This window comes from Corvus cornix, chromosome 5 (assembly GCF_000738735.6).
Source record: "Corvus cornix cornix isolate S_Up_H32 chromosome 5, ASM73873v5, whole genome shotgun sequence".
Lineage (NCBI taxonomy): Eukaryota > Metazoa > Chordata > Aves > Passeriformes > Corvidae > Corvus > Corvus cornix.
The window spans coordinates 26,613,625-26,632,522 of record NC_046335.1 but is presented as its reverse complement, the minus strand read 5'-3'; the positions used below and the strand labels follow the sequence as shown (position 1 = coordinate 26,632,522).

Here is an 18,898-nt window from a genome sequence, read left to right as displayed (position 1 = left end):
TTTTTTTCCCAGTTTATATGACAGGTGTTGTGGGAAATTAAATATTACCCATGTATTTATTATTGTGGCTATTGCAAGAAACCTGTGACCTTAACTTCCTTAATCTCATTTTTGGCTATTAAACAGTAATCTATATCATAACATCCACAGACTGTCACAATGGAGCAGTCTTTGCTCACTTAAAGCTGAGGAAAGAATGAATCAGATTAAATTATCTTCTCACCACAGGATTAAGTAGTCCTACCAGACTAGGGTTGTGCAGCACTGATAGAGCTGGTAGCTAATTTTTCCATGCAACTGCTCAGGGTGTAGGTGTTTAATGGATTAAAAAATAGCATTAACAATAGCATCTTGTGCTATCAGTTCTCAAACTGTACCTCCTGTACATTAAGCTCTTCCCTTAACTTAAAATATGCTCTGCATTTTAAATATCCAGGAGTGAAACAATTCTGACTCTCAGTCATATACCAGCACATCTGATAATCAACTGAATTCTCTCATCTTTTACTGTTACTGTATAATGCATTTTCTATCAATCAGCACTTTCATCATGCTTGTTTATACAGTAGGTTACATGGTGACAAAGCACGTACATAAAATCTAGCTTATTTAGTTTTTAATGTAATAACCTTTTATAACATCTGTCACACTGTTTGGATTATGCAGCACTGAATTATTTTATCTAGTCCAAAATTAAATGAAATTACTTCTGTTTCTAAGTTAACAAGAGCATTTTAGTTATGAAACATGCAGTGTATTTTGTTTCATCAGTCCTGCACTGCCCAGGAGCATCCCCAGCCCCAGCCCAGGCAGCAGCAAGTGCCAGCCTAGAGCAGGTGATGAGCAGTAACTAGCTGTGCCTGCACCAGTGACACACAGCTAGAGGACTCCCTCAGTCTATTAATTCACTTGACAAAAGAAAGGGAATTGCGCATACTGGATTTCAGTGCCTAGCAAATTGGACTCTGGATTCCCTTTGATATTACATGTACTTATGGAAATAATTATGCAAATCCTTTTCGGCTATATCATCTTTAAATAGAAATCAGATTACATAAAGAAGATTGTAATCTCCTCCAGCAGCCATTCTAGCCGAGAAGGCAATAAAACAGGACCAGGAATCATACTTGTTGAACACATCAGTTGAATAAAATGGTGTTGCCTCTTGGCAGGTCCAGCCCTAATGCCCAACCTGGTAGGTATTGCCTATGGTTGTACATGTCTCAAACCTCAGCCACAGCACACAGAGTGTCAAAAGGCAAGTTCTTGATAAACAATTCCTTGGGTTTTACCATGCATATTCATGCAATTTTGGATACACAGACACCTGATCAGTGTTCATTAATAATGAGAAATGGTTTAAATCACCTCATTTAAAACATTTGCTCTATGATCCACAAATGACTAATATTTGCTGAAGTTTACATAATACAAATGATGTGCATGTGTTGTGTAAATGAGAGATTAAAATATGAAACTAACAATATGCAAACATATGCATGGAAATGCTGAGAACCTGTTAGCTGAAACAGTGATTTCACACCTTTATTATTTTCTTTAAGCTGTCTGCAATTGTATTTTTGCTTTGTTTTCCTACAGAGCATGCTCTTGGATCTGGCAAAGGAACCCATGTTTTAAACATTCCTTATTCCAGTTTAATTTTTGTATTTAGCCCAGTTATTAACATTTTCAGTATGAGCTGTAATAGCAGTTTTCTTGGGTGAATTTGAAGCAAAGAAAGCTTAATGTTTAGGAAGCAATTCTCTAATAGCTTTGCATAATTTATGTATGTTTTGTAAACACCTTTGCGAGAATATGTGCTGAACTCTCCTCTTTAAGTAAAAAGCACTTTTTTGGCCATATCAGAAGTTCCATCTCAATAAGTCTTTTCATACTTAATTAGCTTAACTATATGGAGGGTATGTATATGTGGGTGACTGTGTGTTAATTTATTTTTTTTAATTTACTGTATCAACTATGAAAACATAATTAACCACTATAGTAACTATTATATTTAATAGTTAATTCAAGTTTTCAGAAAATACATTTTTAAAAAAAATATTTATTTGCCAATGTGTCTGTAGATTAGAATACATTTCTACAGACTATATAAATAATATAGACCTAAATATTTAGAAAGTCCTATGAAAGAATTTCTGAAAGAAGCTTCCAGTTTTAGACCTGTTTTCTCTGTCCTTTTTTTCTTTTTTAACAATAAATAACAGTGCATGAAATAGAAGGTATTTTCAACTTGAAGAAACTATTGGACTGTATTAACATTGTGTCTGTTCTCATTTGTGGGCCAGTTCACTGCTCCTGTTGGTTGATGCAATAAAAATCAAGTTACTGGTATTGTGTTTTAAGGGAGCTATGTCTACTTGTTTTTCGAAGGTCAAACTTCTCACATTTTCAGGCCCATGTATGACACAGAAACCACAATGAGAGAGAGAATAAATAAACTCTAGAGGAAACATAAGTATGAAATTATTTCCTCGGGGTTTTTTGTTTCATTTTGGTTTGTTTCCCATGAAGAACCTCAGTATTATTTGCTGAAGTAGCATATTTTAAAAATAAGATACCACTAACCTGAATGAGACAAAGGTAGATTGAGATTCAGATGGGAGAGTGTTAGTGAATACTGTTGTACAGGTGAATATTGTGAGAGACTGAATATTACTATCTGTAATCAGTTGATAACTGCCTGAATAGATGTGTCACCCAGAAGTCTACATGCTTGGTACCTAAATCTCTTATGATATAATGAGAAGGTTGTGTGCTTAAAAAAAGTAGAATTAGAAAATGTTAGGTGGAGCATGATCATAACCAGGCACATACAATTAAAATTTTTTTTTTTTATGGAGAAGATTCTCTACAGCAGCTAACAACATATATTTCTTTTCATTTTAGAGATACAATGTAGAAATGTCAATCAGGCACCCGAAAAAGATGGAACTGCTTAGTAAGGTTGAAGCTCTGAAGAAAAGTGGTGTTTTACTACCAAACGATCTCCTTGAAAAAGTGGATTCAATTAATGAAAAATGGGAACTGCTTGGGGTATTTGCATTTTTATTACTGTTTGTGGGTTATGTGTACATTTTTGTGTGTTGAAGTACACTGTCTGTTTGATTTCTAATTTGGAGCACAAATATCTCTCTCTTTCAATCCACCACGTACGTTTCAAAGAAGCTACTCATTCTATTATAAAAACTCCATAGCCTTTTCCTCTTGTGCTGATTTTTTTTATTCCATGCTTGTCTCCTGTCTGACTTTAATAATTTTAGTTCTTTAATACATAAAAAATGTAAGTAAAATATGCCATGTATTACGGGTATGCACCAAGTCAACTATAATGCAGTATATCTGATATACACTGACTGTCATGCTTGAGTGAATGTTAATAGAATTTATTCTGAAGGTACATGTTAGAGACATCTACTGTTTAACTATTTACTATACCTTTAAGATGAAAAGTGGGGTTGTCACTGCATATTTCAGGTCACACTGATGGCTCAAAAACAAATATACAGATTCAGTACAAATCTGCATACCTGAAGCTGAAAATACAGCCAGGATATGTTTCATGCTGCTGTATTCATCTCACTTTTGACAAAAGCCAAAAAAGTTTCATGTAATTCATTTCACGCTATGATGGGCTGGGTCTCAGCCAAAGAGTGAGATACAAGAATCTGGCAAAAAAAGCAATATAGGGATTCTGTTACCCAGAGACCGGTGATGGCACTGTGCAGGAGACACTATTGTCCTATTGTTGTAAAACAGCTGAGAGAGAGAGAGAGAGGTCAAACTATATATTTTTCCATCCACTTCTCTCCTTAATTGCCTTCACTTCAAATCAAGGGTAAGATAAATTTATAAATTACTTTAAATGATTAATTATAGATGTGTGATATTAGGAATACAGTTACATTGCATAATTTTGCATGTTATTATCCTAGTTTAAAAAATATTTCTAATATATTATGAGTAAGCTATACATGCAACCTGCCAGCAGCATTTTAAATACTGACTTGTGTCACTTTAGGTTATGTGGTAATGCATTAGCCGTTTCAGAGGGTGGGGCTTTTTTAGTTAAGCACAGTTGCTTCTAATCACTTGATTCTCTAAATGTGCAAATTGTCAGAAAATATTAAAATTTGCCTTATGACCAGTGATCTTATTACTTTTAATCTGCAGCATCACCATAAGCATTTTGAACTTGTTTGATCATTAATAAATTTACTGATAAAAAAAGGACTTATTAAGCCAGTCTTTTACATCTGATCATGACAACTTTTATTTTTAAAATAATTTCAGATGTAAGCCTTAAATTTATGAATTTCAGTGTAGACAATCAGCTTAATTCTGTGGCACTGATTAAAACTGGTAGGATTTAAAACTATGAAATAAGATCAAAATTCTAAAAATCTAGAAAAAAAGTCTTTAAAAATTTTGAAGCCTTTTGCTTCTCAGTATGCTAAAATCAAAATATACCTCCAGATTAAGATTTGCTATTAATTTCAACATTTACAGAAAAATAAAACTATTACATTTTTTCTTTTAAATGCAGTTTTATGAATAATAATAAGAGTTTGATAGAGTTTTGTTTAATTTAATAAAAACCTCTGCAGAAACTAACAGCACTAGACATACTGTTTTAATTGGCATGATTACATTTTAATTGGCATGAAAAAAATTAAAGACAAGGATTTTAACTTCTAACAATGGCAAAATAGAGGGATATGGTTTTTAATATTACTTTCATCTAAGGTGAACACTGTGGAATGGAAATACATTAGAATGAAATGTCAGTGGTGCGTACAGTTTAATCTGTGAAATTTTGTCCCCTGTGCTGAATATTACTCTGTCTCAATTGCATATTAAACAACCCTATCAAGGCAGGCATTGGCATCTGCTGTGCTGACACAAATTGTGAATTAAATGAAATTGATGTCCTCTGTCGTATATTTATGAAGACGGACCATTCTCTGAAGTATTCTGTTTATGAAGAATTTATGATTGCAAACTGTTCCAGAACAAAAAAGTGGCAATAAATTCTTTTTTGTGACCCTACCCTCCAAGGGCATTGATTTCACCTCCTGCTGCTACTTTTGTTACAGCATAAAAACAATAGCTAGTGCTGGATTCCACTGAGGGTCTTCAAATTATCAATATTTGCACCATGAAAATAGAAGGGTGTTGCCAGGAAAGCATGTTTTTCAGTTATGATCTCCTAAAGACGTGATTTACAGAATGCCACATAGCAGATAATTATCTGTTGCTCTAATTTTATTTGTGTTTTAAAGCTTATTTTTGGAAGCTAATTTCATTGTTATAAATTATATTCCAGTAACTTTCTATGGCATGCACTTTCAATAGACAGACATACTGGGTCACCTAAAAACTGTATCTTCATGTTACAACAATTAACCACCACTAATTATCAGTTTAAAAGGTTATTGGATGTGAGTGTCAGTGTATATTCAATATTCTACAATCAGTAACACAGATCTAGTGCTTATAATAAGTGTCAGCCTGACAGCCTCTTATAGGTCAGATAAAATACTGCTTGGCATAGAAGAAGCAGGCAACAGCACATCTCCCTTGTGATGTTAAAGGATTGCCTTTCAAAACACTGAAAAGGAAGGTAGCTTTCTATCCCTGGCCTCTTCATAATACTCATTAAGCACCCAGCGTCCACTATCAAAATGTAATTCAGTGATTCTGTTATTAGAAATACTAATTTGAAAAGCTATAGTAAATTAGTTTCATTAGCAATAAGAGGTGAAGGTTTACTTGGGTCCATTATTTTAAAGTGGATGCTTAACATGGAGAACTGAAATTTGAATTTGGTTGCCTTAAAAATTTGCCTTATGTTCAGCAACAGTGAGGATTTTTGGTGTCTGAATGAGTTCATCCACTTTTAACAACAAACCATCTGTTTTGTGACCTAACTGCTCCTCTATACAGCCTCAGGGCTACATGTTTGGAAATTATGACCTGACAGTTCATACCACAAAAAATATCTCAGTGTTTTGCCAAAAAATTTAGATGGTACCTTGGATAGGAGTCTGGTGAACTCAGTGATTGTCATATTTTCTGTTGCTGCCTAGAAACCTGTAACTCTTATGGTCATAAGTTTCTAAAGCCACAGACAAATTCTGTAGAGTAACTAGTTTACAAAGTTATGAAGCGTTTTGTCTCCTCTGTCCTTAATTGCTCTTGGTAAACACTGATTTATAATCCTTCTAGCAAAGTCAGTGACCCAGAGAGAACAGCATAAGTGAGAAACAAGGGTACAAAAAATGAAATTGACTGAAACAAGGACACAAAGAATGAAACTGATTGATATTAGTCATAATTATTAAAAAAACCACATCTCTAGTCATTTAACAGATTCTTCTTGTTGCACATTAACCCATATATGTTTTGGTACATAAGACTAATCTATGTTTTTTTCATCTGATGCATTAGAAAACCCTAGGAGAGAAGATCCAAGACACAATGGTAGGGCACAGTGGGTTAGGTCCACGTGACCTGCTCTCGCCTGAAAGCGGCAGCCTGGTAAGGCAGCTGGAGGTCAGGATCAAAGAGCTGAAAGGGTGGCTGAGAGATACAGAGCTTTTCATCTTCAATTCCTGTCTGAGACAAGAAAATGAAGGAACAATGAATGCTGAGAAACAACTGCAATATTTTAAGGTAATAAAAAAAACCAATCATAGCTTTTGTAGAGAAACTTCTTTATGGTGGGATAAAATATTTATCTTATACATCACATAATGCAATGCATGTATATATTTAATGATATGTTTTCATCTTCATTTATGTGTTCATTCATGTTTATTTTACTGAATCCTTACAATAATATTGATTTTGTAAACATTTTTGCAAAAGAGAGCTTTAGAGGGCTAATTGCACCAGAATTGCAAAAGAAATAGTATTCTTTCCTTCTACCTCACTGTAAAACATAGAATCATGGAATGGTTTGGCTTGGAGGAGACCCTAAAGATGATCTGTTTCCAACCCCCCTGAAATGGGGAGGGGCAAAAAAAAGCAACTGAATTTTGTCACAAAATCTTCACTGAATTTCACTCTCGGCATCAGGTAATTAAGGTCTTGTGTGATCATCAGTTTAATAACCTATATCTCTGCACATATGAGTCAAGAGCAGCCTATCTGAGGTGACAATTACAGTGAGATAAATTTAGCATACATGAGAAAGCATTCAAGGTTGTGGTGACTAGATACATGGAAAAGACATATACACTCAGAGATTTGCATTAATCTAGGCCACATCCTAAGCCTAAGTCTGAAGATTTATAGAAAGGAGGGAAAAAGATTGTAGTCACAATGCTTTATTCAGATGAAAAGCTCTTTCAGCTGAAGGCCAGTGTTCAGCTTTGCAACTGACTTAGTGGAGGTTACATGTTTTGTTCCATTCCCCATTAGCAGTGGTACTATTCAGGAAAGAGGGCTAGTTTAGCAAACAGACCTGGTAGAAATGTGCAATTTTCTTCTGTTCATAGTTTCTAAATAAACCCTCACCTGAGTCGTCATTACGGGTCACTTTACTCTGCAGGTGATCTTTGACCAAAGAATAAGAAAGGAATCAAAAGTCATTGTTGAGCTTTAGGGATAAAGAGGTTTTTTCTATTCTGCTAGTACACCAGGGTGTCTGGGGCAATAGCACTCTCAAGGTGATGGACAATTTCTTAAATACACACCTCAAAGTTGTGAACACTTCTAAACATACTTTTTTTTGTACAAGTGCTCAAGAAAACAACAGCAGAAAATTTACTTTCCTCCCATGTAGTCATTCCTTAACTCTTCATTCTCCAATCATGAGAATGGTGTGTCAATGTAGATAATGTCAGTGGTTTTCAGGTTCCTGAGCTTGTCCATTTGAAAGCAATTTTAAGTTTTCTTATGACATCAATACTATTTTTTTAATGGTTTGCAGTCTTCTGCTAATGGGGGAAAAAAGTCATGATGATTCTGTTTGATCTATCAGAAAACTTCAAAGCTAGTGATTAGGAAGGACTGCTGATAGATCTGCAGAACTTCACAGCAATAGATGCATGTTTTCCATAGGAAATGCTGGATATTTTTATTTCTGTGGAAAATTATGGCATTTATTTAAGTGCAGAACTATGTATTTAAAAGCCTAATTTCAGGCAAGCTTTTTTAAAATCTAAATTTACATATATATATATACACACACACCACACACAGAAATACCATACCAATCTTATGTATTGCATAAATCTCTCAAATTAAATCTTTTAATACATATATAAAAGATGTCATGCCAAAAGCTCTAGAGATGTTAAACAAGATAGTACCACCCACCATGATGTAGCCAGAGTATTTCCCTACTCAGTTGATTATTAATTACACAAATAATATATTAATTATTTTCAAAATGGTAGCCATTAAAGTATAAAAAATAATTACCTATCAAATATGGTGAGAGCACATCATTTTGTCATATATATTGAACTGTCTTTGTCTCATTAAATCTGAAATCCACTATAAGTAAGTTTTCCATTCTTCACTGATCTCCTGGGGAAGTGTATAAAAGAGAAAATGGATATAATTAACAATACTGCAATGTATAATACATATATTTGAGAAAGAACATTTAGAACATTTTCAAAAACATTAGCTATGCCACTAGTAGAAAACCTGCTGGGGTTTAGTTTGACTTACTTTCCACTTTACTTAAGAGTTTAACCTTATTACTGCTTTCACTTGGTAAGTGAATCATTGTTTCTTAATGGAAATTTACTGTGATGCACCATCCCAATTATACATGCAGCCACTGTACACAAGGAAGCATTTTTAATAAAATAAACTCAGCAATACCTTTGATTTTCATTCCATAATGTTATACTTTAAATTACACTTATGCCTTAGGAAAAACAGTTATTCCACTTTTGAGGTGTTTTCCTTCCATTGTGCAATTGGAGGATGAATCAAATGTATAGTTCACATGCAGCTGGGACCCAAGATGAGAGCAATGTGGAGGGAGGAGTAGTTGTTAAATCCACTAGTAGGATACTATTTTGACTTCTTTGTTTTCTTTATAGAAAATCATGCCATATTAAACTGAGTGTTATTTTTATTAAAGAATTCGCTACTGCATTTCTTTTCTTTTGGAATACTCCTGGGTAATAATAATACTTAGAATTTCTGTAATACTGTCCAGTCAAGGAGCTGTACATGCTGTACAAACATTACTGAACTAAGCCCCACTAAACCTTTAAGGTAGGTATTTTTACCATTGTCCCCATTTTAGAAATGAGGGAAATAAAATACCTGGAGATTAGATGACTTTTCAGGGTTTTCACAGAAAATCAAGTGTAGCCTAACCTCAGCTTCAAGGGTGAAGGAATGAACACAAGTTGCTGAGCTGTAGAGGGGGAAGCCTGGGTGTCTTACTCCTGTTATTTCTTCTGTTGCAACACAAAATGTGGACGAAGAAAATTAAAAAAAAAGGACTTCTAATTCTTGAGATCATCATAGCTACAAACATATGTTTATTTTATTTATTTATGCTTTTTATTCCTCTTTAAGTCCCTTGAGTTCATGTTTTCTAGCTTTTCACAGAAAACAACGAGCGCCAGAACCAGAATCTTACTTTTTAAATTAAACACAAGATTCTCAGGTAAACACATAGTTCTAGCCCCTGAAATACCAGATATAATGAGACTAATAATTGGCACAACTGATTTCCTAAACTAACAATGTATAGCTATTTTGTGGGTCAGGAGAGATTTGGAGCTGTAAAGAATGAGAACCAACAATAAAAAGAGTTTGCATTCTTTCATGAAAGTTTTAGTAAGTTTCATTTGAGTAAGGTCTAGGCAGAAATTTATGTGTCTGTTAGCTTGTCAGTAGAAGTGGTCTGCCACATTTCTTTTATGTGTCTGGAACTTCAAAAAGCATGCTTTTTTCTCTGCAAAGTGCCCTCCAAAAGCAGCAAGGGAGCCTAAATAATTAGTTATATATTTCTGTCACTTGCAATAAAACGTAAGACTTTAAGTGTATTATATAGAGAAATGATCAGCCTCAAAAAGTTGTTTTGGCTTTGGCTCACAGACCAGCTACTCAAGAATAAGCTTAGACTTGTGAGTACCTGTCTGTCTCAGAATCCCTTCTCAATCATGTACAACTGGGAAAGCCTCTAGTGTTTTCAGTAGCAAGATTTATAAAGGAACCTGTTCTCTTTCCCTTCCAAACTTGGATGGGGAACAAGATTTTCCTGTTCAGAACAGGATTTTAGCAGAGATTTTCTGCTAAACTGTGCTTGGCAAAAATAATGTTGCATTTCATGTCATTTTCTCATCTGGTTTTATTTGAAGCAATAGTCAACATGCTATATATAGTCATACCTGTCTCCTAAATCTTCATTTGTGTCTTTAACTAAAATAGTCCTGGTTTTCAGCAGTACTGAGAGCTTGTGGTTTCAATTGACTTTAGTCAATACATCCATTAAAGAAATCAGACTACTTAATCATACAAAACATGTTGAAAATTTCTTCTCATTTAAAATTTCTAAAAGTCAAGGGTTTGTTGAATTCTATAGCTAGTATATTTGTAGCCATTTCTGCTTGCCTTATAAACAGTGCAAATTATGTGATGCTTGTAACTATTTCTAATGACTAGACCCACTCAGAAGTATAAGTTCATCTTCCACTACGTTTATGAGTTCAGCATACCAGATGATGTAGTGTCATTTACAAAATAACGTATTTCTCAGCAGCATCTCTTATTTCTCCAGTGCCTAAGGCAACTGAAATTTCTGATTAAATAATATAGGTTGCATTGGTAATTAATAGTCAATATGCCTTATATGCTTTTTATTTTTAGTGAAAAGTTTGTAGAGGAGACAGCACTGCATTCCAAACTAAAAAATCAGTTAAACATGCTTCAATCAAATAAAACACAAGTGAGTTTGGGAGCATTTAAGATTATGGCCAAAATGAAGTAAAACTATTAGTTTTGTATAAAGGTTTGGAGACACAGAAATTGGAAAAAATGCTGGCTGTTCCCACAGGTGCCAGAAATTGCTTTCACCGCTGCATTTTGGATCCTTTACAGGTTTTGGAATGATGTTCTTGGCAGATCTGCAATCAAAGAATTACAGAATTTCAATATGCATGTAACAAAAGTATGCAAAACAGTTTCCCATAGAAAGTCCAAAATAAGTCAAGCTGGATTTAATCCTTTTCACACCTCTATGATTATATTTAAAAAAAAAGGTTATAATAGTTTTAATAAATTTCTCAAAAGGTGTGTGACTTCAGAGACCTAAAACTTTTCACAGATGAAGAATTTTTTACCCAGATTTTGTTTGGATTAAATTTTAGCAAGCAGAAATTAAGCCTTAGCATACAGTATTATATCTTACAAAATCAGGTAGGATTCCGAAGCTGAATGTATCCTGATGCCTCTTACAAAGATTTGAAGAAATTCAGACTCAGTTTCCTGACCCACCATCCCAAAGTAGCACTTCCGTGGACCACTGAAATGAGAAGCCACATCTTTATAGTCAAGCAGCTTTACATACATATTTTTTGGCCCTAATACAATATATGGTTTTATAGCTCTAAGTTGATTTAATATACTAAAATATCAACACACAATACTATATATATACAAATACACATAAACAGAGAGCACTTAGATAATTAATATGCTCAAATGTATCTCAAATTTTGATTTAATATACTTATTACTCACTGAAAAAAAGTTCACTTTGTGTTTCAATAGGGTCTCCCTATTTAAGGCAACACTGATATGACATAGAGTTCCCATTTAAGACTAAATACTCTGCTGAGATAGCAGCTGTCATTCTGTCATCTCGTTTGGGCTGTGAATCCTGAACCATAAATTCTCTGGTTTTTACATTACTTGCTTTCTGATTAATCAAAACATCAAAATTAATCTTAAGCAATATCTAGTTGTCTAAACCCTTTTTGCCCCACAGTTGCTCCCTTTGCTGAGGGAAAAAAAGAGACAGAAGAGCTCTGGACTCAGATTGGGGTGTGGGATGGAGGTTTCTCAGGTAACAGGAAGAACTGAGCTCAGCAGAGCTCAGATACAGCAGTATACTGAATGCTTTGGTGGAGAAACAATAATCTAATGGCTATTTTTAGGCAATGAATTCATATTTTGCTTACTTCTTAGGTCTATTTTATGTACTGTCCCCTTATTTCTGATACACCAAGATGATTTCCCCACAAACAGCACAGGTAGAGGCATGTCAAAACAGACTTGCTACAGTGCAGAGATCTTCTCTGAGTTTCTTTTCCTAGTGATTGGAAGGGAGACAAGTACTTTTGGGATGCAATTAATCCATTATGGTTTAGGCATCCAAAACAAAAAAACCTGAAATTTAGGCTATGGAGGAGAGGTACTGTACCTCAGAATACCTGCTTCTAAATGACTAGATCAGGCTCACATTCTCCATTAGTTAAGATGAATCCCACTCAAGAACTCATCAGGAGTGTCATTAAGACAGAGGGACTTGGGGATGAGACAATTGCAATTCCAATTTAGGATGATTTACTGATATCTGTGAGGTTCTTCTACACTAATTTCAGGTTTATTTATTTTCCAGAAAGGTTAAGCCCAAATTTCTTTTTCTGTCCTCCTAGACGGGCAATAGGGTGCTCATTTGAACCATCTTGTTAACTGGGGCTGGTGAGAAGGCAATTGAGCCTCAGACAGTCCTTGTCTTTCTTACTGTACTGGGAGGATCTATTTTTAATTCTCATGTCATGGGTAAGCTTGAAAGACTTGGGGTCTTGCTCAGTTTGAGCAACACAGATGACACTCTGGCTTACTGAGAAAGCTTTCCCAAATTGGCCATTAAGTCAAACTTGCAATTTCATGGTGAAAAAGAGCTTACAGTTCCTTCCCCAAGACTTTCATATCAATGACATCTGCAGATTTTGAGGTATATTTCCCCCTCTCAGTCATGGCCTCTTGAAGAGTCAGATGTGTAGAAGTAAAAAAATAGTTGACTTGGCTTCTTTTGAGAGAACATTCTCAGTTCCATCACTTATTATTTTCATTATGGTTGAGGATATAATTGATTTTTTTCTTTTGATCCATCCAAATGACTCCTTAAAAATGAGACTGCTTCTTGATCTGCTATTGCCTTGAAGACCTATTTACTGCAAAACCAGAATCATTCTCTTCTGTTACTATCAACCCGGAAAAGGAGAATGAGAAGAAAGCAAAAGATGACAAAAAAAAAAGAGAAAGAAATATTTCCCCTAAAAGTAAGCCAGGATTGACTTGCAGTAATTTACAGAAAGGTTTGATACTTTGGTTGGCCTCAAAGCTTTACCTTTGTCACTGATAGCATGTAGAAAAACAAGTACAGTGTGGACTGGGAATATATGACAGTTAACAAAAATTCACTGTACAGTCTCCATCAAGGCTCGCTTTGTACTACTGCATGTGATTAGATGATTCATTTGATTGTCTGTAACTACCCCTTTGGAGCCAGAGGGTGCAAATCCATGCAATATTAGTGGATTATTGATTGAATAATGTCTCTGGAGCCATTAAATCCTACTAATGAGGTTTTTTTTTTAATTGGTGGATCATTGACCTAGCAGACTGTTGCCTAATTTTGGTTTCATACTGGACAGTTTTCCCAAATTTTGTCTTTGTATGTAAGTTAATAGATCATAGTCCCAATAGGGAATATTGTTCTGGACTGTATTAGTACCTTTACTTACACTAAAAATAATTTCATACTGCCAGGAAACTAAATTGATTTTAGTAGAATTATTTGCAGGGTAAAGTGTAATTTAGAATGAGTAAGAATGTAAGTGTAAAAGAACAGGTCTTCAAGATACATTCCAAAATGTTTATTACAATCCTTATCAGGTACATTATGTATCACAAGCATGAGATGTCAGTAGGAATGGGATTTGTAGACTGGTGCTATATTGCTAGGGACAGCAGAGTGTCTTAGATTATGCTTGCTGCATGAAGTCAATGGGGAAAAAAAAGTATGTGGATTCCTGTCCTTTGAAGGATGATTCCTTTACTATTCTCTTAGGGAAGAGCTGCATTTTCTCACCTCAGAATAAAACTGAAGGCCTGGCCTCTAATCTGATGGATTTTCTGGGCATTTTGCCAATGGCTGATGGTGCACCGTCATTCTTTTGGAACCATCTTTCCCTTTATCACATTGACACTTATATTCATGTTTTGGGCACAATAAGAGGAACCTCATTATTTTCTGAGTGTTAGTGAAGGAAGAAAGCCTCTTTCATCCTGCCTAGTCCTCTCACCCCAATCCTTTTGTCCAGGCAGTGGAAGAATGGCAGTTGGAGGTACAATACTATGAGTAACTCTAAGTCTTTAAGACCATCATAGAAAAACAGTCACTGTAGCCAGACATTTGGCTTCTGACAACCCTTAGCTTTTTGACTGCCATTCACAGTTCATCTTGACCAAATCACCTGCTTCTGTCCTTCCCTGTATTTCAAGCCTTCTTGTCGTCCTGGGACTAAACCGTGTATGTCAAAGCCATGTCTGTCTAACTTGTACAAGAGGCAAGTTAGTGTTAATTTAAAACTTAACATATTTATAGAATCACAGAATCATGAAGTTTGGAAAAGACCTCCAAGATCATCAAGTCTGACCTTTGACTGAATACCACCATGTCAACTAAGCCATGGCACTAAGTTGCTTTCAGGTAGTTGTAGAGAGTGATAGCCTGAGCCTCCTCTTCTTTAGGCTAAACAATTCCAGCTCCTTCAGCCATTCCTCACATGACTTACCTTCCAGGACCTTCACTATCTCTGTTGCCCTTCTTTAGACATGCTCCAGAACCCCAATGTCTTTCTTGGAGTGAGGGGACCAGAACTGGACACAGGACTTGAGATGCAGCCTCACCAGTGTTGAGTAGAGAGGGACAACTGCTCCCCTAGTCAATGTGATCACTTCTCTTAATCTTATTTACCAAGTTAGGTACTGGGGTAGCTACCCTACGTCCAAGAGGGGTGAACCTACCTCATCACAGTGCTGCCTGGCTCTGGTTGATTCTGCTGTAAACAGCTTCTCTTGTGGGGGACTTTTGGTTTTGTCTTGAACTGAAACCAAAAACTGTGTGTCTATGTGTATATTTATGCTTAAGGTAAGGCAAAAGAATGTATATCCATTCTGAGGATGCACTGCCTTTTGGAAATAAGATGAAGAACACAATTTCTAGAAAAGCCTGTTCGTTGTCCCTGTGCATATACAGATAGACATGAAACCATCACAGTTAATATTTTACTCAGTTTACCCTGGCACAGCTCAACCTGTATGTTTTTGTATACAGGCAAAGTTTACTTCATCAATATAAGAAAAAAGCCAAAGGAAATCCCTTTTTCCTTACTTATTACATGTGCTTATTTTCCCTTTCCTGTTCTGAAGTCTCCAAAAGAATAGTCTAATTTATTTTATGTTCACTTCTTTCCCCAAAACAAGGTAATACCAATACACTGCAGGACATTTTTTTCTGTAATTCAGAATAGGATAAACTCTCACTATGTTTTGGAATATACCAGGCCCATTGCACAAGGACAGCAAAAATTCATGTCTACCACCTATGAGGAACTAGATTAAGAAAGGGAGTAAATATAATATTAACATCTGAACCTCTGCTTGAGAGTTACAGGTATTGATGTACACTCATGCAAGGAAGTTTTTCCTTTAAAGCCCAGTATATCACCAAGATAGGATACAAAGTTTTAACAGTTTTAATGGTCACTAAAAGTGGCTCAAATTCATACCTAAGGTTTTTAGGTGATTGGAGAAGGTTTCTTGGCATCTAAGATGTGATCTATGTTGAGAAGCATCTTGATTTCTTTTCAGCTGTAATTCTAAGTGAATTCTGAAGACTGAAAGTCAACTTGAACCTAAATGATGCTTTACATGATTTTTTTTAAAAAGTTTCCACCTTTATCTAAATTTGTTAACTGTCTTGAATTTCTACACATTTCATTTGAAATTCTACCCAGTGTGATGATCTAACAAAAATTTCAAATTTATAATGTCCAGTACAGGCAAACGTATTTTTGATTACTGTGGTTCGGGATTCACTACAAAAGCAAAGCACAACACTGGTATTTATTCTACCTGTCTGATGCTTAGCCTGCTTTTACCTTAGCCTTTTCTAGGGGCAAAGAAGGAAACCCTGGAAAATTGTGGCACTTCCTGCAATGTTTCTCCTTTGAATCTTTTTCACTAGAAAGATAATTTCTCAAATTAAGTGAGAAGAGGACATGAACCAAAGGCATTTATAAACACTATGCTAGAGTAGAAAAATGGATCCTCCTCCCATCCCCTCTGGCTCCTCTATCTGAGTGACTTGGCTTATCCCCTGGAACCAACTTTGAAGTGTGTAGTATATAGCTCTAAAATATTTCAGTTTGAAAATGAATCTAATTCCCTGTATGAAACACAAGAAAAATAAGGCTTGGAAAAACTATATTGTATTTCAGTAGGGAAGATTCCTTTTCATCCAACACCATTTTACTTTTATTTTTAAAAGTTATCTTCCTGTAATTGCACACTAGTTTAGAGTTAAGATAGGAGCATCTTAACAATAATGGGCACTTTTTTTAACAGATTATTGCCAAAATTGCGTTCTTTATTCCAGGGAGACACTGTAATAGATACCAGCGCTTTCGTAATGATACAAGCAATCTGTAAGCTATTATAGTTTCTTTTATAGTAACTTAATCTTCATATTGTTTTATACGTCTGGAATGTTAATAGTGTTTTTAATTTATGAAGAGGAGTATATTGCATATTACTAGTTACATGGGAGTATGAGCTAAATAACAGACCATTGAATGGTATTCTTACAAACAAATATTTTGAAGTACTTAAATGAGCATAAGGAATAGAACAAAGAAGTTAAAGGATGTCATACAGATACAATAGTAGCTTTTAGGGAATGAGTCCAGAACCATCTATTCTGAATTGCTACTGTTTTTAATGCATATATTGTACTTCTAGAGAAAAATAGGAATGCTATTTAAAAGTAAATGTTTTACTTAATATAAATATATTTACCTAGTTAATAAATTTAATTATTAAAATAATAATAAAATAGCATATAATCTATTATGTTACTACTAATAATTCAATTATTTATTTCAAATAAGTACAAATCCCCATGTAACTTTTTAAAGCTAATGAAAAGAACTCATTAAGTACTTGATTATATGTAGATTATATATGTATATGTATATATATATACATTATTGTATATATATATGCATATATATGTATATGTATATATATGTACATATACATATATATATACATACATATATATATGTATATGTATATATATGTACATTATATGTAGAATGCAAGCCCCTGTGTACATTTTTGAAGATAGTGAAAAAATGAAGGTTTTTTTTTCTACTAGTTCATTGTCATTTTTAATATGTATAGAAAGAGACACAGTTCTCTTGTAAGAGAGATATTGTAACACTTTGCTAAGCAGTGAGTTACAGAGATATGATTAGTGTAGCAATTTAGTGGTTGTAATACTATTAAAAGTAGGGCTTTTAAATGAGGAGAACCGGTTTGCTGTTTTGAAAGAAGTGATAGTCTACTTTAAACTGTCATTCTGTATTTCTGACTTGCAATTAGATGATATTTCTAAAATGTCATTCTCAAATTTTGTTGTGACTGTTATCATAATAAAATGTGACAGGAAAGATATTCTATCAATACTTTTTCCATAATTAGCATTAAATTTCTCTCAAGGGTTAAGTACAAAGGTTTTTCACTGAATGGTCTGCAAGCTTTGTGCCTTTAAAATCTTTTAATATAGCCAAGACTGGTGACAACTGGGAGACAGATCTATGAACAAACCCCTTTGGAGGGAATAGTTTTGTGGTGGGTGATATATGTTACGCAAATGAGCTTATTAGGACTCTCATCTATTTTATTATTGGTGCCCAATTTATAGAGGCATTTAAAAAACAATATTTCTGCCTGACTCCTTGAAATGAAGAAGATACATTGATATAATTGAGAGCAAATGATTGCATGTTGTGCCATTTAATCATGTCATTTTTCAATTGCTGTTTTTTGCACTTCACTGCATACTTATAGAATATTTAGCTTCAATATAGATTAAGTCCCACAGTATGCAGCTGAGTAGATTTCCCATCTTAGGTGGCATATTCTTTTAACCTTGAAATCAGCAAAAGCGCACAGGTTTTTTGGCAGTATTTTTCTAAACAATGACAAGTAATCATTCACTTTCTATCTTTGTCATTTAGCTTTTTTATTTTAAGGAATTACTGTCTTATTAATATTTTTTGAGGAATTGTTGATTTTCTTTTTCATTCAGAACCAAAAATTCTTCTGTTCACCATCTGTCCTGTAAGAATGGAATTTGAAATACAGGGATGCATCATCTTGAGAAGTTCCAACAGGCACTGCCATTTCACAGAAAACATTGAAAACTAAATTTTGCCCAAACTTTTCAAGCATTTCCTCTTTTCTTTTTCCTGTTTTCCTGTTTCTTTTAATTGATGTATTATTTCTGTTAGTTGTGATACTTAAAAGTTTTACATTATCACTTTTAAAAACTGAAATGCTTCACTAGCCAAAAATCAGACATAAAAAGGCAAATAACTTCTAAGAGATGTAGTTTGATTGGTGTAGATGGAAGGGTGACTTCTGTTCTCAGATTCTGCGTTAATTTCTGCACGTGATTGTTGTACTAAAGAACAGCAGATCCATCTTACATCAAGGAACAATTGGTGCCATCAGAAATGTATCATTCCCTCCCTCACATACCCACATCCTGCAACAAGGGGAAAGAGGAAGCCTTTAACAGACCAAGGTGAGAGAGAAACTT

General features: G+C 34.6%; 1 protein-coding gene and 1 long non-coding RNA gene across 8 annotated transcripts in view; one reads left to right on the top strand and one right to left on the bottom strand.

The window, feature by feature from the left end:
- Positions 1 to 18,898, top strand: part of AKAP6 (A-kinase anchoring protein 6) — a 273,048-nt gene that overhangs the window by 216,610 nt on the left and 37,540 nt on the right. For all 4 annotated transcript variants that reach the window (XM_010392152.4, XM_039553019.1, XM_010392145.4 and 1 more), the window contains exons 10-11: positions 2,908 to 3,054; positions 6,469 to 6,693. In XM_010392152.4, coding sequence (XP_010390454.3) covers positions 2,908 to 3,054; positions 6,469 to 6,693 — 372 coding nt within the window. The remainder of the gene's footprint in view (positions 1 to 2,907; positions 3,055 to 6,468; positions 6,694 to 18,898) is intronic.
- LOC104684672 overlaps positions 6,324 to 18,898 on the bottom strand; it is a 95,458-nt gene continuing 82,883 nt past the window's right edge. For all 4 annotated transcript variants that reach the window (XR_005602062.1, XR_005602060.1, XR_005602059.1 and 1 more), the window contains exons 5-8: positions 11,408 to 11,521; positions 9,313 to 11,123; positions 8,449 to 8,556; positions 6,324 to 6,636 (exon numbers count right to left, since the gene is read on the bottom strand). This is a non-coding gene — a long non-coding RNA (uncharacterized LOC104684672). The remainder of the gene's footprint in view (positions 6,637 to 8,448; positions 8,557 to 9,312; positions 11,124 to 11,407; positions 11,522 to 18,898) is intronic.